This window comes from Entelurus aequoreus, linkage group LG11 (assembly GCF_033978785.1).
Source record: "Entelurus aequoreus isolate RoL-2023_Sb linkage group LG11, RoL_Eaeq_v1.1, whole genome shotgun sequence".
In the NCBI taxonomy this organism is placed as follows: Eukaryota; Metazoa; Chordata; class Actinopteri; order Syngnathiformes; family Syngnathidae; genus Entelurus; species Entelurus aequoreus.
In genome coordinates, this window is record NC_084741.1 from 69,444,854 (window position 1) to 69,469,853 (window position 25,000).

General features: G+C 37.4%; 1 protein-coding gene across 2 annotated transcripts in view; it reads left to right on the plus strand.

The window, feature by feature from the left end:
- grik5 (glutamate receptor, ionotropic, kainate 5) overlaps window positions 1-25,000 on the plus strand; it is a 459,142-nt gene that overhangs the window by 411,662 nt on the left and 22,480 nt on the right. For both annotated transcript variants that reach the window (XM_062063911.1, XM_062063910.1), the window contains 5 exons: window positions 3,663-3,866; window positions 9,781-9,894; window positions 10,914-11,023; window positions 11,091-11,264; window positions 17,968-18,133. In XM_062063911.1, coding sequence (XP_061919895.1) covers window positions 3,663-3,866; window positions 9,781-9,894; window positions 10,914-11,023; window positions 11,091-11,264; window positions 17,968-18,133 — 768 coding nt within the window. The remainder of the gene's footprint in view (window positions 1-3,662; window positions 3,867-9,780; window positions 9,895-10,913; window positions 11,024-11,090; window positions 11,265-17,967; window positions 18,134-25,000) is intronic.

The window sequence follows — 25,000 nt, forward strand, 5'->3', positions numbered from 1 at the left end:
AGCTTTTAATAATTATTTAAAAAATAGATAAACATGATATATATATAAATGTGTATATATGTATTTATATGTATATATACAGTATATATATATATATATATATATATATATATATATATATATATATATATATATATATATATATATATATATATATATATATATATATATATATATGTATGCGTATATGTATGTATATATACATATGTATATGTATGTATGTATACATATGTATATGTATGTATGTATACATATGTATATGTATGTATATATACATATGTATATATGGATGTAAATATTTACATACATATGTATGTATGTAAATATGTACATATGTATGTATGTATGTATATGTATATATATGTATGTATATATATATACGTATGTATATATGTGTGTGTGTGCGTGCATGCGTGCGTATATTATATATACGTGTGTGTATATATACATGTATATATTTTTTTATGTGTATTTGAACATATTTTCATATATATTTGATATTAAGGAAAATATATATTTTAAAATATCTCTTGACACAATTTTTTAAGTATTTTGGAATTGTTTGTGTTTCGAGTGATACTTATTGACCATATACAACTAGAAAAAAACATGCAGTATTAGACGCCAATGTTAGCTTGACCAACTGGGTCATGAGTGATTTTTAAGCATAGCTAGGTTATCCACAAACACTGTGTACCATTAGCCTGGTTTATAGTTTTCCTTTTTTGGGTCAAATCCGCAAAACAAAACAAAGTATTCAGAAGAGACTGGCAATGTGTTGAGTTCTTCTTCTCGCTGGAGGATTACTAAAAAGCGTTCCCACATGGAAGTCTACAACAGGGATAAGCCATTGAACTTCCAGTCATTGAAAACAAAGCCTTTCTTTCTGGAGAGAGAAAAACAAGCCCATAGTAGTCTGATGTGATCCACCGAGAACAAAGCACAGCAGCCGCCGTCTGAAGCTTGTATAATGATAAATCCACTGTAAAGAAATACCACCGCCCTAGGGAAGCTTTGTCGCATTGCAATGATGTCTCCTAGTTGCACTGAACACGGTCTGCAGCATCCCCGTGGAATGCCTCACTGTGTAGCAATGGGTTACCTTTTCCAAAGATGTCGATACTCACCGCTTTTGCAGCGGCGGGAGATTGCTTGTGGATGTAAACAACATGGTGAGTCGCAGTGTTGTGATATTTCAAGAAAAGCTTGCACTCCGAATAAAAGCATTATGTGTTATTTTGGTGAAGGCTGAGTCAAACATGCACCATCTCACAAAAGGAGTGACATTTCAGTGTACAGCATCATCTCAAGGGACAATAGTACCGGTAGTCAAGGTGCAGCAGTACTTGCCACTGAAATAAGTCAACACGTCCATTATTGTCTAAAAAATGGCAAGTACAGTAAGTAGCAAGATGATTGTGTCGGCTGTCAAAGGGGTGGTAGCTGTACGAGTGCTGTTGGCGCTGGGGAGCTGCGGTTCATTGAAGAAAAACGTGACAGGTGAGAAAATAACCGAGTTTGCTGGAAATATTTTTGTGACATGCTTGATGACAGACATCAATGTCCTTTCAAATAACATGCAGCAAACCAGGGCTGTCCCGATACCAATGTGTTGGTACCGGTACCAAAATGTGTATCGATACTTTTTGATACTATTCTAAATAAAGGAGACCACAAAAAAAATTTCATTATTAGCTTTATTTTAACAAAAAATCTTAGGGTACATTAAACATATGTTTCTTATTGCAAGTTTGTTCTTAAATAAAATAGTGAACATCCAAGACAACTTTTATTAGTAAGTAAACAAACAAAGACTCCTAGTTTAGTGTGCTGACATATGCAGTAACATATTGTGTCATTTTCCATTCTATTTTGTCAACTTTATAAAGTACACGCTGTAAAAATGAATTATTAATTTACTTGTTCATTTACTATTAATATCTGGTTATTTTCTGTTTTAACACGTTCTATCTACACTTCTGTTAAAATGTAATAATCACTTATTCTTCTGTTGTTTGAATACTTTACATTAGTTTTGGATGATACCTCAAATTTAGGTATCGATTCGATACCAAGTAGTTACAGGATCATACATTGGTCATATCCAAAGTCCAGGGACATATTTCCTCAGTTTATAAACATAATATGAATTTTTTTTTAAAAAGGAAAAAAGATTTTGTGTTGGCCCTGCGATGAGGTGGCGACTTGTCCAGGGTGTGCCCCGCCTTCCGCCCGATTGTAGCTGAGATAGGCTCCAGCGCCCCCCGCGACCCCGAAGGGAATAAGCGGTAGAAAATGGATGGATGGAAAAGATTTTGTCACAATAAAAAAATCATAGTATTATCGACTAGATACGCTATTGTACTTGGTATCATTACAGTGGATGTCAAGTGTAGATCTAACCATGGCATTTGTTTACGTTCAGGCGTGCTAGCTTTTGTTAGCGGTGACGCCAGTGAGCTGTTGTATCCTCCTACGCTGTGTAGTGAAGCATGTTTAGCTATTCCTCCAGGGACGATACTTGTAAGAAACGTACTTTATTCGTCGCCATGGAGGCGAAGATTAGTGATTTAGAAGTAGCTAAAACACTGCAGACTGCGGATGGACTTAAGTCGCTAGCTAGTGTTGCGTCGACCAGCATTCCTCCAATGGGGAATTCAAATTGCTAGTCTCTCCCAGATTCTTTTTATGGCAATAAGCTGATGTTTATATTCAATCAACAGGCAGCAGTTGGTATTTTGTGGTTTATTCTCCAAGCTTAGAGGACAAACTGAGACCAATCCAGCACCCCAGCGTTCCCCAGCCCGGTCCAGATCGGTCTAGCTCGGTCTCCCCTCAAACCCCCGGAAGTCCCGTGATCTTCCCTCTGTCCCCCGCCCCCACTCCCTTTGTTTAGACTACTCCGAGTTATCTCTACTCTGACACATTCCAATCTAGAAGGCCAACACCTTACTATGAGACTCAAAAGAAGGAAGAACACTAGCTATTCTTTATATGACTATAGGAGTTTAGAAAGAAGTAACACTTAAATATGGATATGATTCTGATCTGCTTCCAACACTAGCTAGCCATGTCTTAAAGCACCTCTTCCTGAGGGCGTTTCAGTGTTATAGCTTCACCTTTATTGTCTCTTTTTAAGCCAAAATGTGTCCGTTCTCCCTTTTCTGTCTACACACATTGTCTGCTTGTAAGTACTCCGTGATTGTGCGCTGCCGAACATGCTCCTCTTCTCGTAAAACCAGCAATGTCATGACGTGATGGCGCGCCGTCATGCCTGTTGGGAACCGGTACTTTTCAAACAGAGTATAGTTCTGTTTTTTATTCATTAGTACCTTGTTTACAAATGTTTATTGTTCTCTCGTTGTCATATGGCGCAATTCGTCGACACGTGAAACGTGACACATTTGGAGCATGCACTGTGCACTTTAGCCGCCAGGTGGCAGTAGAGGGTTAAATATCTTTAAATGTGTTTTGTGACAAGTCCAGCTTTGACCACAGCCTCAGCTGCTATGTATAGTGGCACTCGCCATCATTTTCAGCAGACTGCATTGCTAAATGATGAACACCCCTTCTTCCTCTCACGTGAGATCCACCCAGGAATTGAGGCCGTACGAATCCCTTCTCTACTGTATACAGTATATGTCGTGTCTCATGTGGTGCAGGAAAACCCATACGTGATGCGCAAAGACAACTACCAGGATTTCCGCGGCAACGACCAGTACGAGGGCTTCTGTGTGGACATGCTGAGGGAGCTGGCCGACATCCTCAAGTTCTCCTTCAGGATCAAACTGGTGGACGATGGCCTCTACGGCGCCCCCGAGCCCAACGGCTCCTGGACGGGCATGGTGGGAGAACTCATCAACAGGGTAAATACTAGACTTTAAGTTGATTTGTTTCTATTTTGAATACATTGTTACCTGATAAATATAAATTATGTGTTCTAGAGCAGGGGTCCCCAACCTTTTTTCCACCAGGGACCGGTTTAATATATGCATTATTTTCACGGACCGGCTTTCCACGTGTGGCAGATAAGATCAGCACAAAAATTACCATGAAAAATCAACTCAGCATCGCGCTGAAGTAGTGGGAGCCCTGGCCGTGTTTCTTTGCGAAGAGATGGTACCCGGCACGTTGATTATTGAATATTATCCAAATCAAGAGTAAGATGACTGAATCAGTGGTAATATTTGAGTGGGCCCCAGGTCAAAAAGGTAAAGACCCCTGCATTAATGCACACATTCAGGGGCTTAGCACCACATTTTTAGGTGCCCATATGCAAGACTCCTGTAGGGCCCACCCTAAATCCAGTGTCACCGCGCCATACACACACACTTGGTATGTTTACATGCACGGAAAAAAATAACTTCTGCATGGATTGGGTGAAACCAGCTTTTTTGAGCAAATTTTTTGATATATCAAAATGATCTAAATAGGTTTTCTACTTTTTCAAAGATAAGATTAACATATCTTGAACATATCTTAAATATTTTGGTTTTGTTTGGGGGGAAAAAAGAAATTAAAAAAACATTTCTTTACAAAAATGTGCCAACAAATTCAGTATAAAGCTGCCAGAATATGAATTTGAAATAATCATATAAACCAGGGGTCCCCAAACTTTTTGACTCGAGGGCCGCATTGGGTTAAAGCAATTTGGCCGGGGGGCGGTCTATATATATATACACATGTATATACATATACATATATATACATACATACAGTGGGGCAAAAAAGTATTTAGTCAGCCACCCATTGACAATCAATGGGTGGCTGAATAAATACTTTTTTGCCCCACTGTATATATAATTTCCGGACTATAAGCCGCTACTTTTTCCCCTCGTTCTGGTCCCTGCGGCTTATACAAGGGTGCGGCTTATATACGGCCTGTTCTTCTCCGACACCGACGAAGAGGATTTCGGTGGTTTTAGTACGCAGGAGGAAGACGATGACACAATGATTAAAGACTGACTTTTCATATACCGGTAGGCTGGTTATTTTGATAACGTACAGGCGAGCACTTTGTATTACTTTGCACCGTTGTATTATTTGTACTCTGCACGAATGCTGTTCGCCATGTCAAAGATGTGAAAGTTTGATTGAATGATTGAAAGATTTATTGTTAATAAATGGGACGCTTTGCGTTCCCAAACAGTCATCTCTGTCCCGACAATCCCCTCCGTGGTAGCAGGAACCCCTATATACTACGCTAATTACACATCAAAACCCTGCGGCTTATAGTCGGGTGCGGCTTATATATGGAGCAATCTGTATTTTCCCCTAAATTTAGCTGGTGCGGCTTATAGTCAGGTGCGGTGCGGCTTATAGTCCGGAAATTACGGTATATATATATATATATATATATATATATATATATATATATATATATATATATATATATATATATATATATATATATATATATATATATATATATACACTACCGCTCAAAAGTTTGGGGTCACCCAAACAATTTTGTGGAATAGCCTTCATTTCTAAGAACAAGAATAGACTGTCGAGTTTCAGATGAAAGTTCTCTTTTTCTGGCCATTTTGAGCGTTTAATTGAGCCCACAAATGTGATGCTCCAGAAACTCAATCTGCTCAAAGGAAGGTCAGTTTTGTAGCTTCTGTAACGAGCTAAACTGTTTTCAGATGTGTGAACATGATTGCACAAGGGTTTTCTAATCATCAATTAGCCTTCTGAGCCAATGAGCAAACACATTGTACCATTAGAACACCGGAGTGATAGTTGCTGGAAATGGGCCTCTATACACCTATGTAGATATTGCACCAAAAACCAGACATTTGCAGCTAGAATAGTCATTTACCACATTAGCAATGTATAGAGTGTATTTCTTTAAAGTTAAGACTAGTTTAAAGTTATCTTCGTTGAAAAGTACAGTGCTTTTCCTTCAAAAATAAGGACATTTCAATGTGACCCCAAACATTTGAACGGTAGTGTATATAGGATTCTTAATAGGACTAGTTGTTAAAGATCCCTAAATATTCAGCATAACAATTAAATGGGGTTGGAAATGTCCTCTTGGGTGGGGTGGAGTTTGGCACTAATCACGTGGTGCCACCAGTACAACACATCTTCAGTTGTGTTCCCCGACGTCATTGGGCGTTTCGGCCATTTATCACAAGACACCCTCTGCCGAGGTTGGCCCACCACCGGCTGATCAGACCTGGGTGTGTGTCTCATGGTGGCACCACGTGGTTATTTATATATATATATATATATATATATATGTATAATATATATATATATATATATATATATATATATATATATATATATATATATATATATATATATATATATATATATATATATATACATGTATATATGTATATATGCATGTATATATATATATATATATATATGTATATATATATATATATATATATGTATATATATATATATATATATATATATATATAATATATATATATATATATATATGTATATATGCATGTATATATATATATATATATATATATATATATATATATAAATATATATATATATATATATATATATATATATATATATATATATATGTATATATCAGTTACGTGCAGTCACTAGATCATGGAAAGAAAAAAAAAAGTAAAAAGAAAAAAAAAATTATTAAATTGTTATGTGTATCCAGTGATTATACTAAAGTTACTTTCCATTTAACTTCACCAGTTTTAGATTATTTTTATTTTTATTTTCACATTTGCCGTTCAAATACTGAGAAGAGACGGTGCGGTGATCAGCAGCCAGTTGAGGCACGTCACTGATTTGTGCCTCAACATGGATTGTGCGCAATGACTCGGCTAACTGCTGGCCTGCTGTGCAGTGAGACCGTATTGCTATATGAATTATATTATACATTTCCATAGTTTAGTTAGCTGAGGTATATCATGTACAGTGTATTTTGTCAACAACTGTATGTGTGTAACATTTTTAGTGCTGAGCATTCATAAAACTCTGCTGCGAAGACACACTGTGTGAGGCTCGTCTCATAACCCCGCCTCCTTGTGCCAAGCACCTCCGCCGCAGAATGCACCCCCGACGGGAGCGCCGCGGCCACACCAACCAAAGCCCACACCCAAACCCTCCACGTGCAAGACCGAATCCACCCAAAAAAAAGTCACTTAACAAGAAGCCAAAAAATGCAAAAACAACAATGCTCGCGCTGCAGGAGCCGCGAACGACCGCAGGGGCACAACATTAGGTACACCTGCACTGCAGGTTACCGTATTTCCTTGAATTGGCGCAGGGAATATAGTATTCGCATGTCTAGAATTACTGCCGGGTCAAACTCGTTTCTCAAAATAATTAACGCATGCTTGGCCTTATCGCCGGTTTATTATTGAAGCCGGATCAAATTCGTTTTGCAAAATATTAATTTTATTATCGCATGTCTATAATTTTCGCCGGGTCAAACTCGTTTCGCAAAATATTTAGCATATGGCTAGAACTTCCACCGGGTCAAATTCGTTACGTCACGAGTGACGCATCTGTCCTCATTTTCAAAATGGAGGAAGCTGCTTTCAGTAGTTTACAATCGCACAAAGGAAAAAAGATAAAGAGCTATTCAGTAGGATTTAAGGTCCAAGCTATTGAATACCGGTACAGTATGCTAAAAAGAACAGTAAGCAGCTATGTTTTATTAATATACCGTAGCTGCGTGTGTGAAATACTGTATAAGTCATTAAATGACTCCCGCCTCCTGGTGGTAGAGGGCGCTGCCGCGCTAGTGATCCTTCTTGCGACTTCCGGTACTGCAGAAGAAGTGAACACACGCAGCAAGAGATTTTTTTTTTTTAACATGGAGGATTACATACCGGTATCTAAAATAAAACAGTTTTCTAAACTGGACTTTCAATGGAAGCAGGAGGTAATAATTAAAGGAATATCTCCATCGAGACAGAGACTTTTAAAACGGAAAAAAGAAAATAATGAAGACTTCTATAAACAAGTTATCGATACTTTTGGTCAGAAGGAGCTGCAAATGGACTCCATTTATAAGTACAGGTAAGACCATAATAACGTTTTTTTTAATTAAATGTGCTTTTCATGATGGTATGCTTACATCACACTCAAAGCGCACGCCTAAATTTTATGGATTCCTTTTGGTAAACGCCGGAGTGAGAAGAGGTTTTAAAATAATTACCGCATGCACGGCCATCCCGCCGGTTTCCGGTAAACGCAGGAGTGACAGGAGGTTTTAAATTAATTAACGCCCCTGCGGCTATTCAAGGAAATACGGTATATATGTTTGTAAATCTGACTGTGATGATGCAGTCGTGCCTCACCAGACATTAACCTTACCGCACGCCACTGGTATATATATATATATATATATATGTATATATATATATATATATATATATATATATATATATATATATATATATATATATATATATATATATATATATATATATATATATATATATGAGTATATATGTATGTATGTATATATATATATATATATATATATATATATATATATATATATATATATATATACTGTGTGTGTATATATATACTGTATATATATATATTATATATATATATATATATATATATATATTATATATATATATATATATATATATATATATATATATATATATATATATATATATATATATATATATATACATATATATATATATATATAAATATATATATATATCCATCCATTTTCTACTGTTTGTCCCTTTCGGGTATATATATATACATGTATTTTCCTCGCACAAGTTGACTGAAAGAGCGCAAACGATGTCACGTTATCGATGGGAAAATGCATTTTTATACAATATGATTTGCCCGAGCGGCTAGAAGACACCGAGAGTAACAAGCGGTAAAAATGGATTAAAAAAGACAGATTAAAAAAAAAAACTTTTTTTTTTGTTAATTTGATTTTCTTTTAACTTGGGACTTCCCGCGGGCCAGATTTTGAATGCTGGCAGGCCGTATCCGGCCCACGGGCCGTAGTTTGGGGACTCCTGATATAAACTGTCATTATTCACTTAAATATGATTATAAATATGTCAAGTTTTCCTTTACTTTGGAGTGTAAAGTAGAGTTGGGGGTCATGGTACAACATTTCCACACGCTGGCCTTGAGTAGACTCATATCTGGGAACAATGCTGACTTGATTGTTCGCCAAATTTGTTTATGTTGTCTTTCTTCCCCCGATTGCGTCTTGTTGGCGGCGCTGGTCCGGGCCGAGGGTGCATTTGACTGACACTTTGTGGTCTAAGCGGGCTAATGGCGCCCCTCCCCTTCTCTCCGTGCTTAATCACCATACGGTAAACTTCAATTACCCGACTGCGGGCCCCCTGTGTGGACTCTGCTGCTGCGGTGGTGTGCCCCCTTGACTCTTCATGCTTTCCCTCTTTTTGCTGGATCACTCGGTTCTAATTAGCGGCCCATGTTCATCAATTAGGATCTAATGGAGGTGATGGAAGGAGGTGGATGCCACCCACTCACACGTACACGGGGTGACACATGTGTAAAGACCTGCCGTGCTGTGCTTCCTTGCAATTAGCCTCATTTAGTTGATGGATACTCCACACCGAGAGAAAAGCCGCATGTTTTTGCAGAAATGTCTCTTTGTCATTTCCGACGCCATCACAGCGCTCATCCAAGCGCTGCTGCTCCGTCAAGTGCCTCTATTTTTTGCAGCTACCTCACCACTTGTCTTTTATTTTTTATTTTTTCCATCCACTATTATCCCATCCATCCTCCGTACTTATCTATTTCTGTCCCATCCCACAGAAAGCCGACCTGGCGGTGGCAGGCTTCACCATCACGTCAGAGAGGGAGAAAGTTATCGACTTCTCCAAGCCCTTCATGACCCTGGGGATCAGCATCTTGTACAGGGTTCACCTGGTGAGGAGGCTGGGTTTGGGACTTTTTTTATGTAACCCTTTTAAGCAAGGCGGAGCGCTTTATGAAGATTACAGGGCTACAGCTCAATCCAAAAAGACTTTAGGCTTCTCTTTCAAGCTTGGAGAAGTCACATTTCTATTTGGATCGCGCTTCGATTTTAGGAGATTTTTTTTTTTTAATTCAAAAAGCCAAAAAATGGGTTGTGGTTAGAGATGTCCGATAATATCGGCAGACCGATATTATCGGCCGATAAATGCGTTAAAATGTAATATCGGAAATTATCGGTATCATTTTTTTATTATCAGTATCGTTTTTTTTGTTTGTTTTTTTTTTGTTTTTTTTTATTAAATCCACATAAAAAACACTTACAATTAGTGCACCAACCCAAAAAACCTCCCTCCCCCATTTACACTCATTCACACAAAAGGGTTGTTTCTTTCTGTTATTAATATTCTGGTTCCTACATTATATATCAATATATATCAATACAGTCTGCAAGGGATACAGTCCGTAAGCACACATGATTGTGCGTGCTGCTGGTCCACTAATAGTACTAACCTTTAACAGTTAATTTTACTCATTTTCATTAATTACTAGTTTCTATGTAACTGTTTTTATATTGTTTTACTTTCTTTTTTATTCAACAAAATGTTTTTAATTTAGTTATCTTATTTTATTTTATTTTTTTAAAAGTACCTTATCTTCACCATACATAGTTGTCCAAATTAGGCATAATAATGTGTTAATTCCACGACTGCATATATCGGTTGATATCGGTATCGGTTGATATCGGTATCGGTAATTAAAGAGTTGGACAATATCGGCAATATCGGATATCGGCAAAAAGCCATTATCGGACATCCCTAGTTTAGAGCATGTCATGTATGGATGTCTGCCTTAGCAGATCAAAGCTCTCCCAGATGTGTTATTAAATAGAGCCCTGAAGGATGCAGTAGCGCCCCGCTGTGGTGCATGCTGGGAGTTTCCTTATTGACACCCCCCCCCTTGTCTGCTCCCAGGGTCGTAAGCCGGGCTACTTCTCCTTCCTGGATCCTTTCTCCCCGGCTGTGTGGCTCTTCATGCTGCTGGCCTACCTGGCTGTGAGCTGCGTGCTCTTCCTGGCTGCAAGGTGACTATCTCGACATGATGACGTCACACAAACGTGGCTCACGTCCTTCCACGTACTTCTGTCCCAGGCTGAGCCCCTACGAGTGGTACAACCCTCACCCGTGTCTGCGGGAGCGCAGGGACATGCTGGAGAACCAGTACACTCTGGGCAACAGCTTGTGGTTCCCCGTCGGCGGCTTCATGCAGCAGGGATCCGAGATCATGCCCAGAGCCTTGTCCACCAGATGTGTCAGCGGAGTGTGGTGAGTCCATCGGGAGGGTCATGGCGTTCCACTCCAGCCCTGTCGGTGGCGGTAGTGCACATTACAAAGTCAATGCAAGATGCCACTCAAGTTTGTCATTAACTTGCTGGCTAACTAATTGACTCCCACCTCGGGTTTTTCTTATGATGTAGACCAGGGGTGTCAAACTCATTTTAGATCGAGGGCCACATGGAGAAAAATCTACTCCCAAGTGGGCCGGACTGGTAAAATCACGGCACGATAACTTAAAAATAAAGACAACTTCAGATTGTTTTCTTTGTTTAAAAATAGAACAAGCACATTCTGAAATTGTACAAATCATAATGTCGTCGTTTTGTTTTTTTTACAATTACCTGTTGCGGTCTTTATTTGTTGTATCCTTATTTATACTTTCTGAATAAATTATGTGATAATTAGAGATGTCCGATAATATCGGCCTGCCGATATTATCGGCCGATATATGCGTTAAAATGTAATATCGGAAATTATCGGTATGGTTTTTTTTATTATCGGTATCGTTTTTTTTATTATTTTTTTAAAAATTTTTTATTAAATCCACATAAAAAACACAAGATACACTTACAATTAGTGCACCAACCCAAAAAACCTCCCTCCCCCATTTACACTCATTCACACAAAAGGGTTGTTTCTTTCTGTTATTAATATTCTGGTTCCTACATTATATATCAATATATATCAATACAGTCTGCAAGGGATACAGTCCGTAAGCACACATGATTGTGCGTGCTGCTGGTCCACTAATAGTACTAACCTTTAACAGTTAATTTTACTCATTTTCATTCATTACTAGTTTCTATGTAACTGTTTTTATATTGTTTCACTTTCTTCTTTATTCAAGAAAATGTTTTTAATTTATTTATCTTATTTTATTTTATTCATTTTTTTAAAAAGTACCTTATCTTCACCATACCTGGTTGTCCAAATTAGGCATAATAATGTGTTAATTCCACGACTGTATATATCGGTTGATATCGGTATCGGTTGATATCGGTAATTAAAGAGTTGGACAATATCGGCATATCGGATATCGGCAAAAAGTCATAATCGGACATCCCTAGTTGTGGTTGATCTTATTTTTACAGTATATTTGGTGAGTACCCACTGGCATACATAGTGGTCGTCTTCTTTCATTAATTACCGTATTTTCCGTTTTTATATTGTTGTACTTTCTTTTTTTTTCAAGAAATTTTTTTTAATTTATTTATCTTATTTTACTAATTTTTTAAAAAAGGACCTTATCTTCACCATACCTGGTTGTCCAAATTAGGCATAATAATGTGTTAATTCCACGACTGCATATATCGGTTGATATCGTTATCGGTTGATATCGGTATCGGTAATTAAAGAGTTGGACAATATCGGAATATCGGATATCGGCAAAAAGCCATTATCGGACATCCCTAGTGATAATGTTCATCAGTCAACTCATTGGTGTTAATTTTCAATCTATCAAGATAAAAAAAGTATATCAAAATCAAATAAGAGTATGTTATTTATGTAGTCTGATCACTTTTCTCGACTAATGTACTAACATCATGTGGTTTATTTTGTACATATCTACAATAAATACAATAATAATAATAATAATACATAATAATAAATACAAGATACACATCATCTACAAAGATACAAAGAATTGCTATAGCGGTATCCAGTGGACACATTTAGAACAGCTGTTTCTTTCATTCAAAAATTTCAGGTTCATTTTTATACTTAGCAAACTCCTCCAGCGGGCCGAATACCGTATTTTTCGGACTATAAGTTGCAGTTTTTTTCATAATTTGGCCGGGGGTGCGACTTATACTCAGGAGCGACTTATGTGTGAAATGATTAACACATTACCGTAAAATATCAAATAATATTATTTAGCTCATTCACGTAAGAGACTAGACGTATAAGATTTCATGGGATTTAGCGATTAGGAGTGACAGATTGTTTGGTAAACGTATAGCATGTTCTATATGTTATAGTTATTTGAATGACTCTTACCATAATATGTTACGTTAACATACCAGGCACGTTCTCAGTTGGTTATTTATGCCTCATATAACATACACTTATTCATATTTATTTTAAATTGCCTTTCAAGTGTCTATTCTTGGTGTTGGGTTTTATCAAATAAATTTCCCCCAAAAATGTGACTTATACTCCAGTGCGACTTACACTACCGTTCAAAAGTTTGGGGTCACCCAAACAATTTTGTGGAATAGCCTTCATTTCTAAGAACAAAAATAGACGAGTTTCAGATGAAAGTTCTCTTTTTCTGGCCATTTTGAGCATTTAATTGACCCCACAAATGTGATGCTCCAGAAACTCAATCTGCCCAAAGGAAGGTCAGTTTTGTAGCCTCTGTATCGAGCTAAACTGTTTTCAGATGTGTGAACATGATTGCACAAGGGTTTTCTAATCACCAATTAGCCTTCTGAGCCAATGAGCAAACACATTGTACCATTAGAACACTGGAGTGATAGTTGCTGGAAATGGGCCTCTATACACCTATGTAGATATTGCACCAAAAAGCAGACATTTGCAGCTATAATAGTCATTTACCACATTAGCAATGTATAGAGTGTATTTCTTTAAAGTTAAGACTAGTTTAAAGTTATCTTCATTGAAAAGTACAGTGCTTTTCCTTCAAAAATAAGGACATTTCAATGGGACCCCAAACTTTTGAACGGTAGTGTATATATGTTTTTTTCCTTCTTTATTATGCATTTTCGACCGGTGCGACTTATACTCCGGAGCGACTTATACTCCGAAAAATATGGGCCGTCCGTTTGACACCCCTGATGTAGACTTAATAAAGCAGCAATATTAACTCAATCTTGTAGGTTTTCGCGTCTTTGCTCAGAAAGAGTTAAATTAAAGAGCTCTTATGGACTAAAGCAGGGCTGCCCACACTTTTTCTGCAGGCGAGCTACTTTTCAATTGACCAAGTCGAAGGGATCTAACTCATTCATATATATAATTTATATTTATTTATTTATGAAAGATACGTTTTTGTTAACAAGTTATTTTCGGAACTATAAGGCGCACTTAAAATCCTTTTTTTCCCCTCAAAACTCGACAGTGCCTAATGTAAGAAATAAGTTTGGTTGCGCTTACTCACCTCGAAGCAATTTTATTTGGGACATGGTGTAATTATAAGTATGACCAGTAGATGGCAGTCACAGATAGACAGCACTATTATTGCAATATGTCTCAAGTAAACACTAACAACATTGTAAATGTTCCATTAAAAATATAAAACATTACACACGGTGCTCAAGAATCTATCAAAATGTTTTAGTACGACTTTGGTAAGCTATGATGCCACACCGCTTGAATAATTGTCGGCGCATTAAACATACAAGTATTATTATGGTGTGTGTATAAGGTAAGACATATTATCTGGCGTTTTGTTTTGCAATATTATGCAGAAGCAACTTTTCTTACCTTCTGGTACCTACTGATGTGTATTTGGGATCTGCATATGTCCTGAAAATGTGCGCGCGTCCGCCAGTCGATGAGCTTCTTCTTTTTTCTCTATCTTCTTGTTATGTGACATTAATCCTCCGTTGTTGTCATTTCCAATACAAAGTAGTGTAAAGTTATTACTTATATATGTCGGTAAACTCCCCATGAAAGCGCTAAAACATACCGGTGTAGTGAGTTTACATTATTCACCCAAGGAACTTTAGTTATTACAGAGTTCCGGTCGGACGGTTTTTCGCGAGACACGTTTCCGGATGAGGAGGTGCTGCTCCGTTGTTGATTTAAGTAAAGTCTGAATATCATTAAAACAGTTAGCTCCATCTTTTGACACTTCTTCCACTCCCGTCCTTGCACGCTACACCGCTACAACAAAGATGACGGGGAGAAAACGCTGTCGAAGGTGAGCCACGTAAATAAGACCGCCCACAAAACGACGCATCCTGAAGCGACTGTCAGAAAGCCACTTGAGGATGATCTGTAAAACATCATCTATGCAACATTTTGACCAAAGAACCACCATTACTTGTTATGTAGACCACAAGGAACTGTTTTACATTTAGAAAAAAATCATAATATGACCCCTTTAATGCGCCTTATAAAATAAGTCGCTCCGGGGTATAAGTCGCACCGGCCGAAAATGCATAATAAAAAAGGAAAAAAACATATATAAGTCGCATTTTGGGGGAAATTTATTTGGTAAAAGCCAACACCAAGAATAGACATTTGAAAGGCAATTTAAAATAAATAAAGAATAGTGAACAACAGGCTGAATAAGTGTACGTTATATGTGTCATGTCTGTGTTCATGTTTTTGTTTGGCCATGTGCTGTTTTGTTTTTTGGACACTTCCTTAGTTCCTGGTTTCACTTCCTGGTTTTGTTTTGTTTCCATGGTTACTCATTAGTTTCACCTGTTCCACGTTTGGACTCACACACACCTGTCTCACGTTTTCACATTGTCATGTCACGCACCTGTTCACAGTTAGTCACGCACCTGTTTTCACTTATCATGTCACTATATAGGCTTTTCTGTTTCTGTTGTTCGTCCTGGCGACATCACACATTCATGCTATGTTCACAGTTCCTTGTCACGTAAGTTTTTGTTTGTTTAATGTTCATAGTTCTCCGCCATTGTGCGCGCCTTTTGTTTTCCTAGTCAAGTTTTTTTACCTCCGCTGTGAGCGCCTTTTGTTTGTACCTTTTTTTGAGTTTTGATAGTGTAGAATAAAATCATGTTTTTACCTCCACGCCATATTTGCTTCAGTTCGTTTGCATCTGGGGAGAGCAAACCACGTCAGAGACCAAGTCGTGTCAATATGAGGCATAAATAACCAACTGAGAACGTGCCTGGTATGTTAACGTAACATATTATGGTAAGAGTCATTCAAATAACCATAACATATAGAACATGCTATACGTTTACCAAACAATCTGTCACTCCTCATCGCTAAATCCCATGAAATCTTATACGTCTAGTCTCTTACGTGAATGAGCTAAATAATATTATTTGATATTTTACGCTAATGTGTTAATAATTTCACACATAAGTCGCTCCTGAGTATAAGTCGCAAACTTATGAAACTCGAGAAACGGGAGGAAATTTCACTTTACATTTTTTTTTTTTTTTAATTATATTCTTAGATTTTTTTTTTTACTATGCTTTCATTTTCTATACACACTGGAAATCACTTTGTGATTCTGTCTGTGAAATCCGCTATATAAATAAATGTAAATTACTTATTTTTCCTGTAGGCTTTAAATTTCTAGGTAGGAGCGAAAGTTTGACAGACATAGCAACAGTAACTAATGGGGGCGGGGCTAAGTGGAAGCTTTGTGAATGGCGAGCCACTGTGCGAGGATTTGCTGTTTTGCAAATACATAAAAAATAGAGCCACTGCTGATGAGCTGTTCAAGATAATGGACAGTTTCCTCAAAGAACACGACCTTAAATGGGAAAACTGTGTGGGCTTTTGCTCTGATGGCGCACAGACCATGGCAGGGTAAAGAAACGGGCTGCAGGCTCTAATAAAGAGGGTTGCGCCAAATGCGCATTGGACACACTGTGTGTCATTCACCGGGAAGCACTCGCGTCAAGGCAGCTCAGCCCCGAATTCAATGAGGTTTTAACAGTGGCAGTGTCAAGCCTGCAACCCCCATTTGAAAAGCTGTGCAGTGCAAAACAGGCTCATTGCAGCCACTAATGCTGGAGTACTGTAAAACTCATGTTCACTTGCCCTGTCTTGCCAAAATGCATAGCTCCTCCTTTTTTTTGCAAAGATTGCAAAGTGGCACTTTTATTTTATTTATTATTGAACTTGATGCTAGTTATTTGATTTATTATTGAACTTGATGCAAGTTATAACACTTTTATTTGATTTATTATTGAACTTGATGCAAGTTATAACACTTTTATTTGATTTATTATTGAACTTGATGCAAGTTATAACACTTTTATTTGATTTATTATTGAACTTGATGCAAGTTATAACACTTTTATTTGATTTATTATTGAACTTGATGCAAGTTATAAAAAAAATTTGATTTATTATTGAACTTGATGTAAGTTATAACACTTTTTTTGATTTATTAATGAACTTGATGCAAGTTATAACACTTTTGTTTTATTTATTGTTGAACTCGATGCAAGTTATTTGATTTATTATTGAACTTGATGCAAGTTATTTGATTTATTATTGAACTTGATGCAAGTTATACCACAGCTGCACAGTTATTTTATTTATTATTGAACTTGATGTTATTTTATGTTATTGAGTTTGAATGTATACAACTTGATGTTACTTGATGTTCAATAAATTTGAAAATGTTAAGCTTGGCATTAGCGTTCTGTTGGGGCGATGGGGGCAGGTGGGACTTGAAAACTCCCCCTTGTCCAAAGTGGGGGATGACAAAAAAAGTTTGAGAACCACTGATATAGTCCGAAAAATACGGTAAAATGATTGTTCTAGCAATTGCCAAAAAACGGCTGCCAAAGGAATGGCTGGCAATTCCGAATCGGTTCTCATCGTTCACATCACAAAGGCGTTCAAAAGACTGGATTTGGTGCCGTATGTCACTGAACGCCTCATTTCTCACGAGTGGCGCACGGGAGATAATAGATTTTTCTCACAGCTGGTGCTCATAAACTGTTAAAACATGTTTGCGATTTTTGAAATGTAGAGTCTCATACATCTTCCCCCTTTCATGGTACAGGTGGGCGTTCACCCTCATCATCATCTCGTCCTACACGGCCAACCTCGCCGCCTTCCTGACCGTGCAGAGGATGGAGGCCCCCATCGAGTCCCCGGACGACTTGGCCGACCAGACCAACATCGAGTACGGGACCATCCACGGAGGGAGCACCATGAGGTTCTTCATGGTACGGCTTCTGTCTATCCTGATTTGCTCGCTCTTAAAAAAATCAGCGCCGACTCCGCGGTGTAACCCGGCGTGGCGTTTGTGTCTTAATGTTTGCACTGTGAGCGTTAGCACGTCTGCAGCTTTATCTCAAAGCGGCCGTGTGCATTTAAGGGCTTGACTGCCTTTGTTTGTTTACGAGAGCGCTCGCGGGCATCTGTGTTGGCATCTGTGTTTGCGATACTATGCTATGTGTGTGTGTGTGTGTGTGCGTGTAGGTGTGTTTACATATGGGATTGTGAGGAGGTGAGTGGTTATTTGTGCGTGCGCCAGTGTTTGTACTCTCCTGGTGTGGCTCCAAATAATATAAGCTCAACAATACACACTTTTGTTCCCCTTTCCCCCCCACACACATAATAAATGTAATTGTGCTCTACAGACAATCAATCCCGCCACGTTTTCCCTCTAAGTGCTCCACCACCTCCTGTGTGCTAGTTTACCCCACGCCTGCAGCACAGATGATGCATCAGCTAGAAGCAAATAATGTCTTCAGACTTTTTCCCGTCCCCGCTGATGTTATGCTCTCTTTGTCGTTATTCACGGTAGATTGTCTTCTCTACCCTCCCGCCATGCATCTTTTTTATTATCTGCCTGGTGTCTAGTTTCTCAAGATTCACAAGGTTTCATTCGTCACCCGCCGTAGTTGTAGTTTTACGACAGGCAGTGACATCTGTAGCCTGATTTGCTACTAAAGGATTTTGTCAACATTTAGGAAATGTGCAGAAATGGGGGTGAAAAAAAATTGTTTCTTGATAGGACGACTAACAACCTGGGGCCGTACTTATCAAGCTTCTTAGAATTACTCCTAAGAAGTCTGCTAAGAGTTGACTTAAGAGTAAATAAATTATTCGCTGAAAGCTGCACTTAAAAGTTAGTTATCAAGCGTCTTACTCACACTTTCAGCGAAGTGTAGGACTGAATCTTAAGTGTCACACTCAGAGCTGAATTACGACATTACTATGTGCCGTAAACGGAATTTTAGGTGACGTCATTTCTGTGTCCATAGAAATGACCAATCACGGAAGGGAATCCGTTGTCTAAGAATAAAGAAATATCTTGGAAATATTTAAGTGGACAATGGGAGTGTATATTTTGACAATAAACTACAAAATAATGCAAAACAAACTAGTCCCCGCCGGCACTCACGCTACCGCTCCCTCTCTTCTATCGCCCACACACTCACTGACGTCACTCACCTCACGGCCACACACATACGCTACTGTCATAACATTTTCTTTCCAATTCATTAATTGGGCAACTAATTTGAAACTGGTGTGGGTGGCTCTATATATACTAGCCCACTGCAGACACATGCAGAAATCAACAAGGAATTGAAAAGTATTAAATCTGTGACAAAAATAATATCCGCTCTGTCTAAACGATACCGTTTGATCAGCTGCTCGTCATCAAAAAAAACAAAACATTGTTCCGTTCCCTGAACGTTCGCGCACGTCTCTCTCGCCTCAGTGCCATCCCCTGCTGGCAACTCCTAACCACTTAAGACACCTCTGAAGGTCTCTTAAATATCGTGGAGAGTAGGAGTGATTCTTAGACTTAAGAACGTTGATAAAAAGCTTTTATTCTTAAGTTTGAGAGTAGGACTAAATTTCGCAAATTCTCAGGACTTAAGTGTAAAATGGCACTCTAAGAAGCTTGATAAGTACGGCCCCTGATCTACTAGAACAGGGGTCACCAACCTTTTTGAAAGCAAGAGCTACTTCTTGGGTACTGATTAATGCGAAGGGCTACCAGTTTGATACACACTTAAATAAATTGCCAGAAATAGCCAATTTGCTCAATTTACCTTTAACTCTGTGTTATTATTAATAATTAATGATATTTACACTTAATTGAACGGTTTAAAAGAGGAGAAAACATGAAAAAAAAATGACAATTACATTTTGAAACAGAGTTTATCTTCAATTTCGACTCTTTAAAATTCAAAATTCAACCTAACCTGACCAAAGTATGACTGTTAAATGTGATTTTAACTGTAAAATTCAATAAAAATATTTGCAAAAAAAATAAAATAAATAAAATTCAAAATTCAACCGAAAAAAAAGAAGAGGAAAAACTTAAAAAAATAATTTATGGAACATCATTAGTAATTTTTCCTGATTAAGATTAATTTTAGAATTTTGATGACATGTTTTAAATAGGTTAAAAACCAATCTACACTTTGTTAGAATATATAACAAATTGGACCGAGCTATATTTCTAACAAAGACAAATCATTATTTCTTCTAGATTTTCCAGAACAAACATTCTAAAATAAATTCAAAAGACTTTAAAATATGATTTAAATTTGATTCTACAGATTTTCTAGATTTGCCAGAATAATTTTTTTTGAATTTTAATCATAATAAGTTTGAAGAAATATTTCACAAATATTCTTCGTCGAAAAAACAGAAGCTAAAATGAAGAATTTAATTAAAATGTTTTTATTATTCTTTACGATAAAAAAATACTTGAACATTGATTTAAATTGTCAGGAAAGAAGAGGAAGGAATTTAAAAGGTAAAAAGGTATATGTGTTTAAAAATCCTAAGATAATTTTTAAGGTTGTATTTTTTCCTCTAAAATTGTCTTTCTGAAAGTTATAAGAAGCAAAGTAAAAAAATTAATGAATTTATTTAAACAAGTGAAGACAAACTCTTTAAAATATTTTCTTGGATTTTCAAATTCTATTTGAGTTTTGTCTCTCTTAGAATTAAAAATGTCGGGCAAAGCGAGACCAGCTTGGTAGTAAATAAATAAAATTTAAAAAATAGAGGCAGCTCACAGGTAAGTGCTGCTATTTGGGCTATTTTTAGAACAGGCCAGCGGGCTACTCATCTGGTCCTTCCGGGCTACCTGGTGCCCGCGGGCACGGCGTTGGTGACCCCTGTACTAGAACATGTGCAAACTTGATAGCACACTCTAGGGCTGCACGATTAATCGAGGTTTTAATTAGTGCGGTAAATTAAAGTAAAAGTACAAATGATTGTCACACACACACTAGGTGTGGCGAAATTATTCTCTGCATTTGACCCATCACCCTTGTTCACCCCCTGGGAGGTGAGGGGAGCAGTGGGCAGCAGCAGTGGCCGCGCCCGGGAATAATTTTTGGTGATTTAACACCCAATTCCAACCCTTGATGCTGAGTGCCAAGCAGGGAAGTAATAGGTCCCATTTTGATAGTCTTTGGTATGACTCGGCCGGGGTTTGAACTCACAACCTACCGATCTCAGGGCGGACACCAGGCCCGGCCCTAACCAATCTGGCGCCCTAGGCAAGATTTTAGGTGCCCCCCCCCCCACATCGGCAGTGAAGTTTATATACTCACAAGAAACCGAATAGCTTTGTCTTTGACCTTTTTTTTAACTTAAAGAAAGCAAATTAACAATCAGAATTGTTAACTAGATAAAAAAAACTATGGATAAATAAATGAATACAAAAAATAAAAAATGAATATATGAAATACAATATTTTTTACATACATAAACACAAAATAAAACGTGTCAACAAGTTGCATAAAATAAATTAAAAATACAATATAAATAAGGCACTGCACAAAACAAGATATCAAACCAGTATGACTTTAACAACTATATTACAAAAAAAGGGGATCCAACAGAGTTCTCTATTTGTGCTTTTTAATATTGCATTAACTAGAATGACTTACAAATTACTGTACACCAGGGAGTACTGTAATTACCTAACGTTACATTATTATTTTCCATAACAATTTAGCCCCCTCCACAATATTAACCCGAAGTTAAAACAGAACTAGCTATTTATGGATTAGGAATTGCCGAATCATGTAACATTAGCTTAATGCTAAAAAGACAGGTTACTATCACATTCTGTAACAGACAAATAATTTCATGTAGGCTAACGTTACCTATACCTGCTACCTCTGTCTTTTTCTCGTTTCTCCTCCTCTTCTTTTCTATTTTTTCTTCCCTGGGCACCTGACAGTTTTGGCCGTTTTGACATCTTGTGTTGATTTTTTGATGTGGTGACGTCCAAAAAGAGTCATGATACGGGAAGGGAGGGGGCGCACCGTGCGGGGGGAGGGGGGGCGTAATGTTGTAACAAATAATATTTCTATTAAATAGGCTTTGCTTTGCATTTTAATTAACGTGGGATTATTTTATGTATTTAGAAATAATAGTACCAACTTTTTTATATTTTTCCTCCAACATTTGTGGCACTGGCGTGGCGCCCCCTGATGGACGGCGCCCTTAGCATTTGCCTATACGTCCTATGCCACGGGCCGGCCCTGGCGGACACTCTAACCACTAGGCCACTGATAACTGCAAGAGGCTGATATTTGTTGTTTTTTTCCTCCGTGCGTTTCCCACCTACACTGCAAAAACTGAAATCTAATATAAATATCTCAAATAAGGGTGATATTTGCTTATTTTCTGTCTGATAAGATAATTCTTCTCACTAAGCAGATTTTATGTTAGAGTGTTTTAATTGTTTTAAGGGTTTTGGTCCTAAATGATCTCAGTAAGATATTACAGCTTGTTGCTGAGATTTGATGAGCTATATTGAGTAAAACATGCTTGAAACTAGAATATCAACTGTTGCAAAGCTGTGTCATCAACACTCACAAGTAGAGATGTCCGATAATATCGTCCTGCCGATATTATCGGCCGATAAATGTTTTAAAATGTAATATCGGAAATTATCGGTATCGTTTTTTTATTATCGGTATCAGTTTTTTGTTTTGGTTGGTTTTTTATTAAATCCACATAAAAAACACAAGATACACTTACAATTAGTGCACCAACCCAAAAAACCTCCCTCCCCCATTTACACTCATTCACACAAAATGGTTGTTTCTTTCTGTTATTAATATTCTGGTTCCTACATTGTATATCAATATATATCAATACAGTCTGCAAGGGATACAGTCCGTAAGCACACATGATTGTGCGTGCTGCTGGTCCACTAATAGTACTAACCTTTAACAGTTAATTTTACTCATTTTCATTAATTACTAGTTTCTATGTAACTGTTTTTATATTGTTTTACTTTCTTTTTTATTCAAGAAAATGTTTTTAATTTATTTATCTTATTTTATTTTATTTTATTTTTTAAAAAGGACCTTATCTTCACCATACCTGGTTGTCCAAATTAGGCATAATAATGTGTTAATTCCACGACTGTATATATCGGTATCGGTTGATATCGGTATCGGTTAATATCGGTATCTGTAATTAAAGAGTTGGGGAATATCGGATATCGGCAAAAACCCATTATCGGATATCCCTACTCACAAGTATAAAACTACTTTTTTAAAGGAATAATTTCTTATTTCAAGCATGAACAAAAAAATCATGACTTTGACACAATTTTCTCTCATATTAAAACAGATGACAGCCAAATGGACTTTGTGTTTTATTTTCAATGAAATAATAGAAAATACGTACTCATATAGTAGTCAGTTGTTATTAGTGAGAATATACTTATTTTAAGGTATTTTTGGGTTCATTGAGGTTAGCTAATTTTACTTGTTTTGGAAAGTCTTGACAAGCCAAATTTTCTTGTTCTATTGGCAGATAATTTTGCTTAGTTCAAGTAAAATACCCCTCATTTTTTGTATTTTTTGTTTTGTTTTTGAACACTGACTTTTTGCAGTGTAGGCCTTCAGTGATGTCCGACTTCAATGATTACCTCTCAAAATACCATAATTGATGTCACCACATGACCATTGCTGGAGAAATACTATACAGGAACACATGTACGCCCTACTGTGCATTGAACCACCTCAACAGTGTACAAAACGGGTTATTTTCTGGTGCATTTAAAAATCAATAAACCTGCATCAGCAATTAAAACATATCTTACTTAGTACTGTCAAAATTAAAATTGCAGAAAACATATTAAACGTGAAAACAAATTTAAAAAAATATTTTAACTAGGAGTCAGTTGATTCGAGTGGAAATGGCAGGCATTTCCCCATTTCATCGCCGACATCATCCCACAAGATGTAGTTTCTCTTTAAATATCCTTCTTGAAAATGGCCTTGCAAATATATATCTGCCACCTAATCAACGTTTTGTTCTCCTTCTTTGTGGGTCAACACTTCCTGCTTCCTGCTAAATTTCAACTTGTGATTGGATACTCACTTTGGAATAACAAGTGAGTATCCAATCACAGTCTCGTTAACATCAGGCTACCTAGATAGGCTACTGTCAACAATTTGTGATCTGATTGGCTATCGCAACTGTCAACTCTGTGTTCTCAAATTCAATTGCTAACGGTCCCGGTGAGTACCGTATTTTTCGGACTATAAGTCGCTGTTTTTTTCGTAGTTTGGCCGGGGGTGCGACTTATACTCAGGAGCGACTTATGTGTGAAATTATTAACACATTACCGTAAAATATCAAATAATATTATTTAGCTCATTCGCGTGAGCGACGAAGAAAATGTCCGCAATCGTCACACACACGTCAGCAATCGTCACTCACACGCCAACCAATAAGAATTCGGCGGGGGCGGGTCATGGCAGAAGTGCATTGTGGGTTTTGGAATGCTAACTGCTATATGCTATACGCTACTGCCGGAGATATTAAAATGGATCACAGCAACATTGGCGGTAACTTATAAAAACTGAGAAGGACTGAACTAAAATGGCACCGAAAAGGAAATCATATACTGCAGGTTACAAGCTGGACGTAGTGAAATATGCAGCAGGAAAACGGCGATCGAGCAGCAGAAAGAATGGACGCTAGCGGCGCATACCAGGAGTGACACAGAGGAGGAAGATTTCATGGGATTTAGTGATCGGGAATGACAGATTGTTTGGTAAACGTATAGCATGTTCTATATGTTA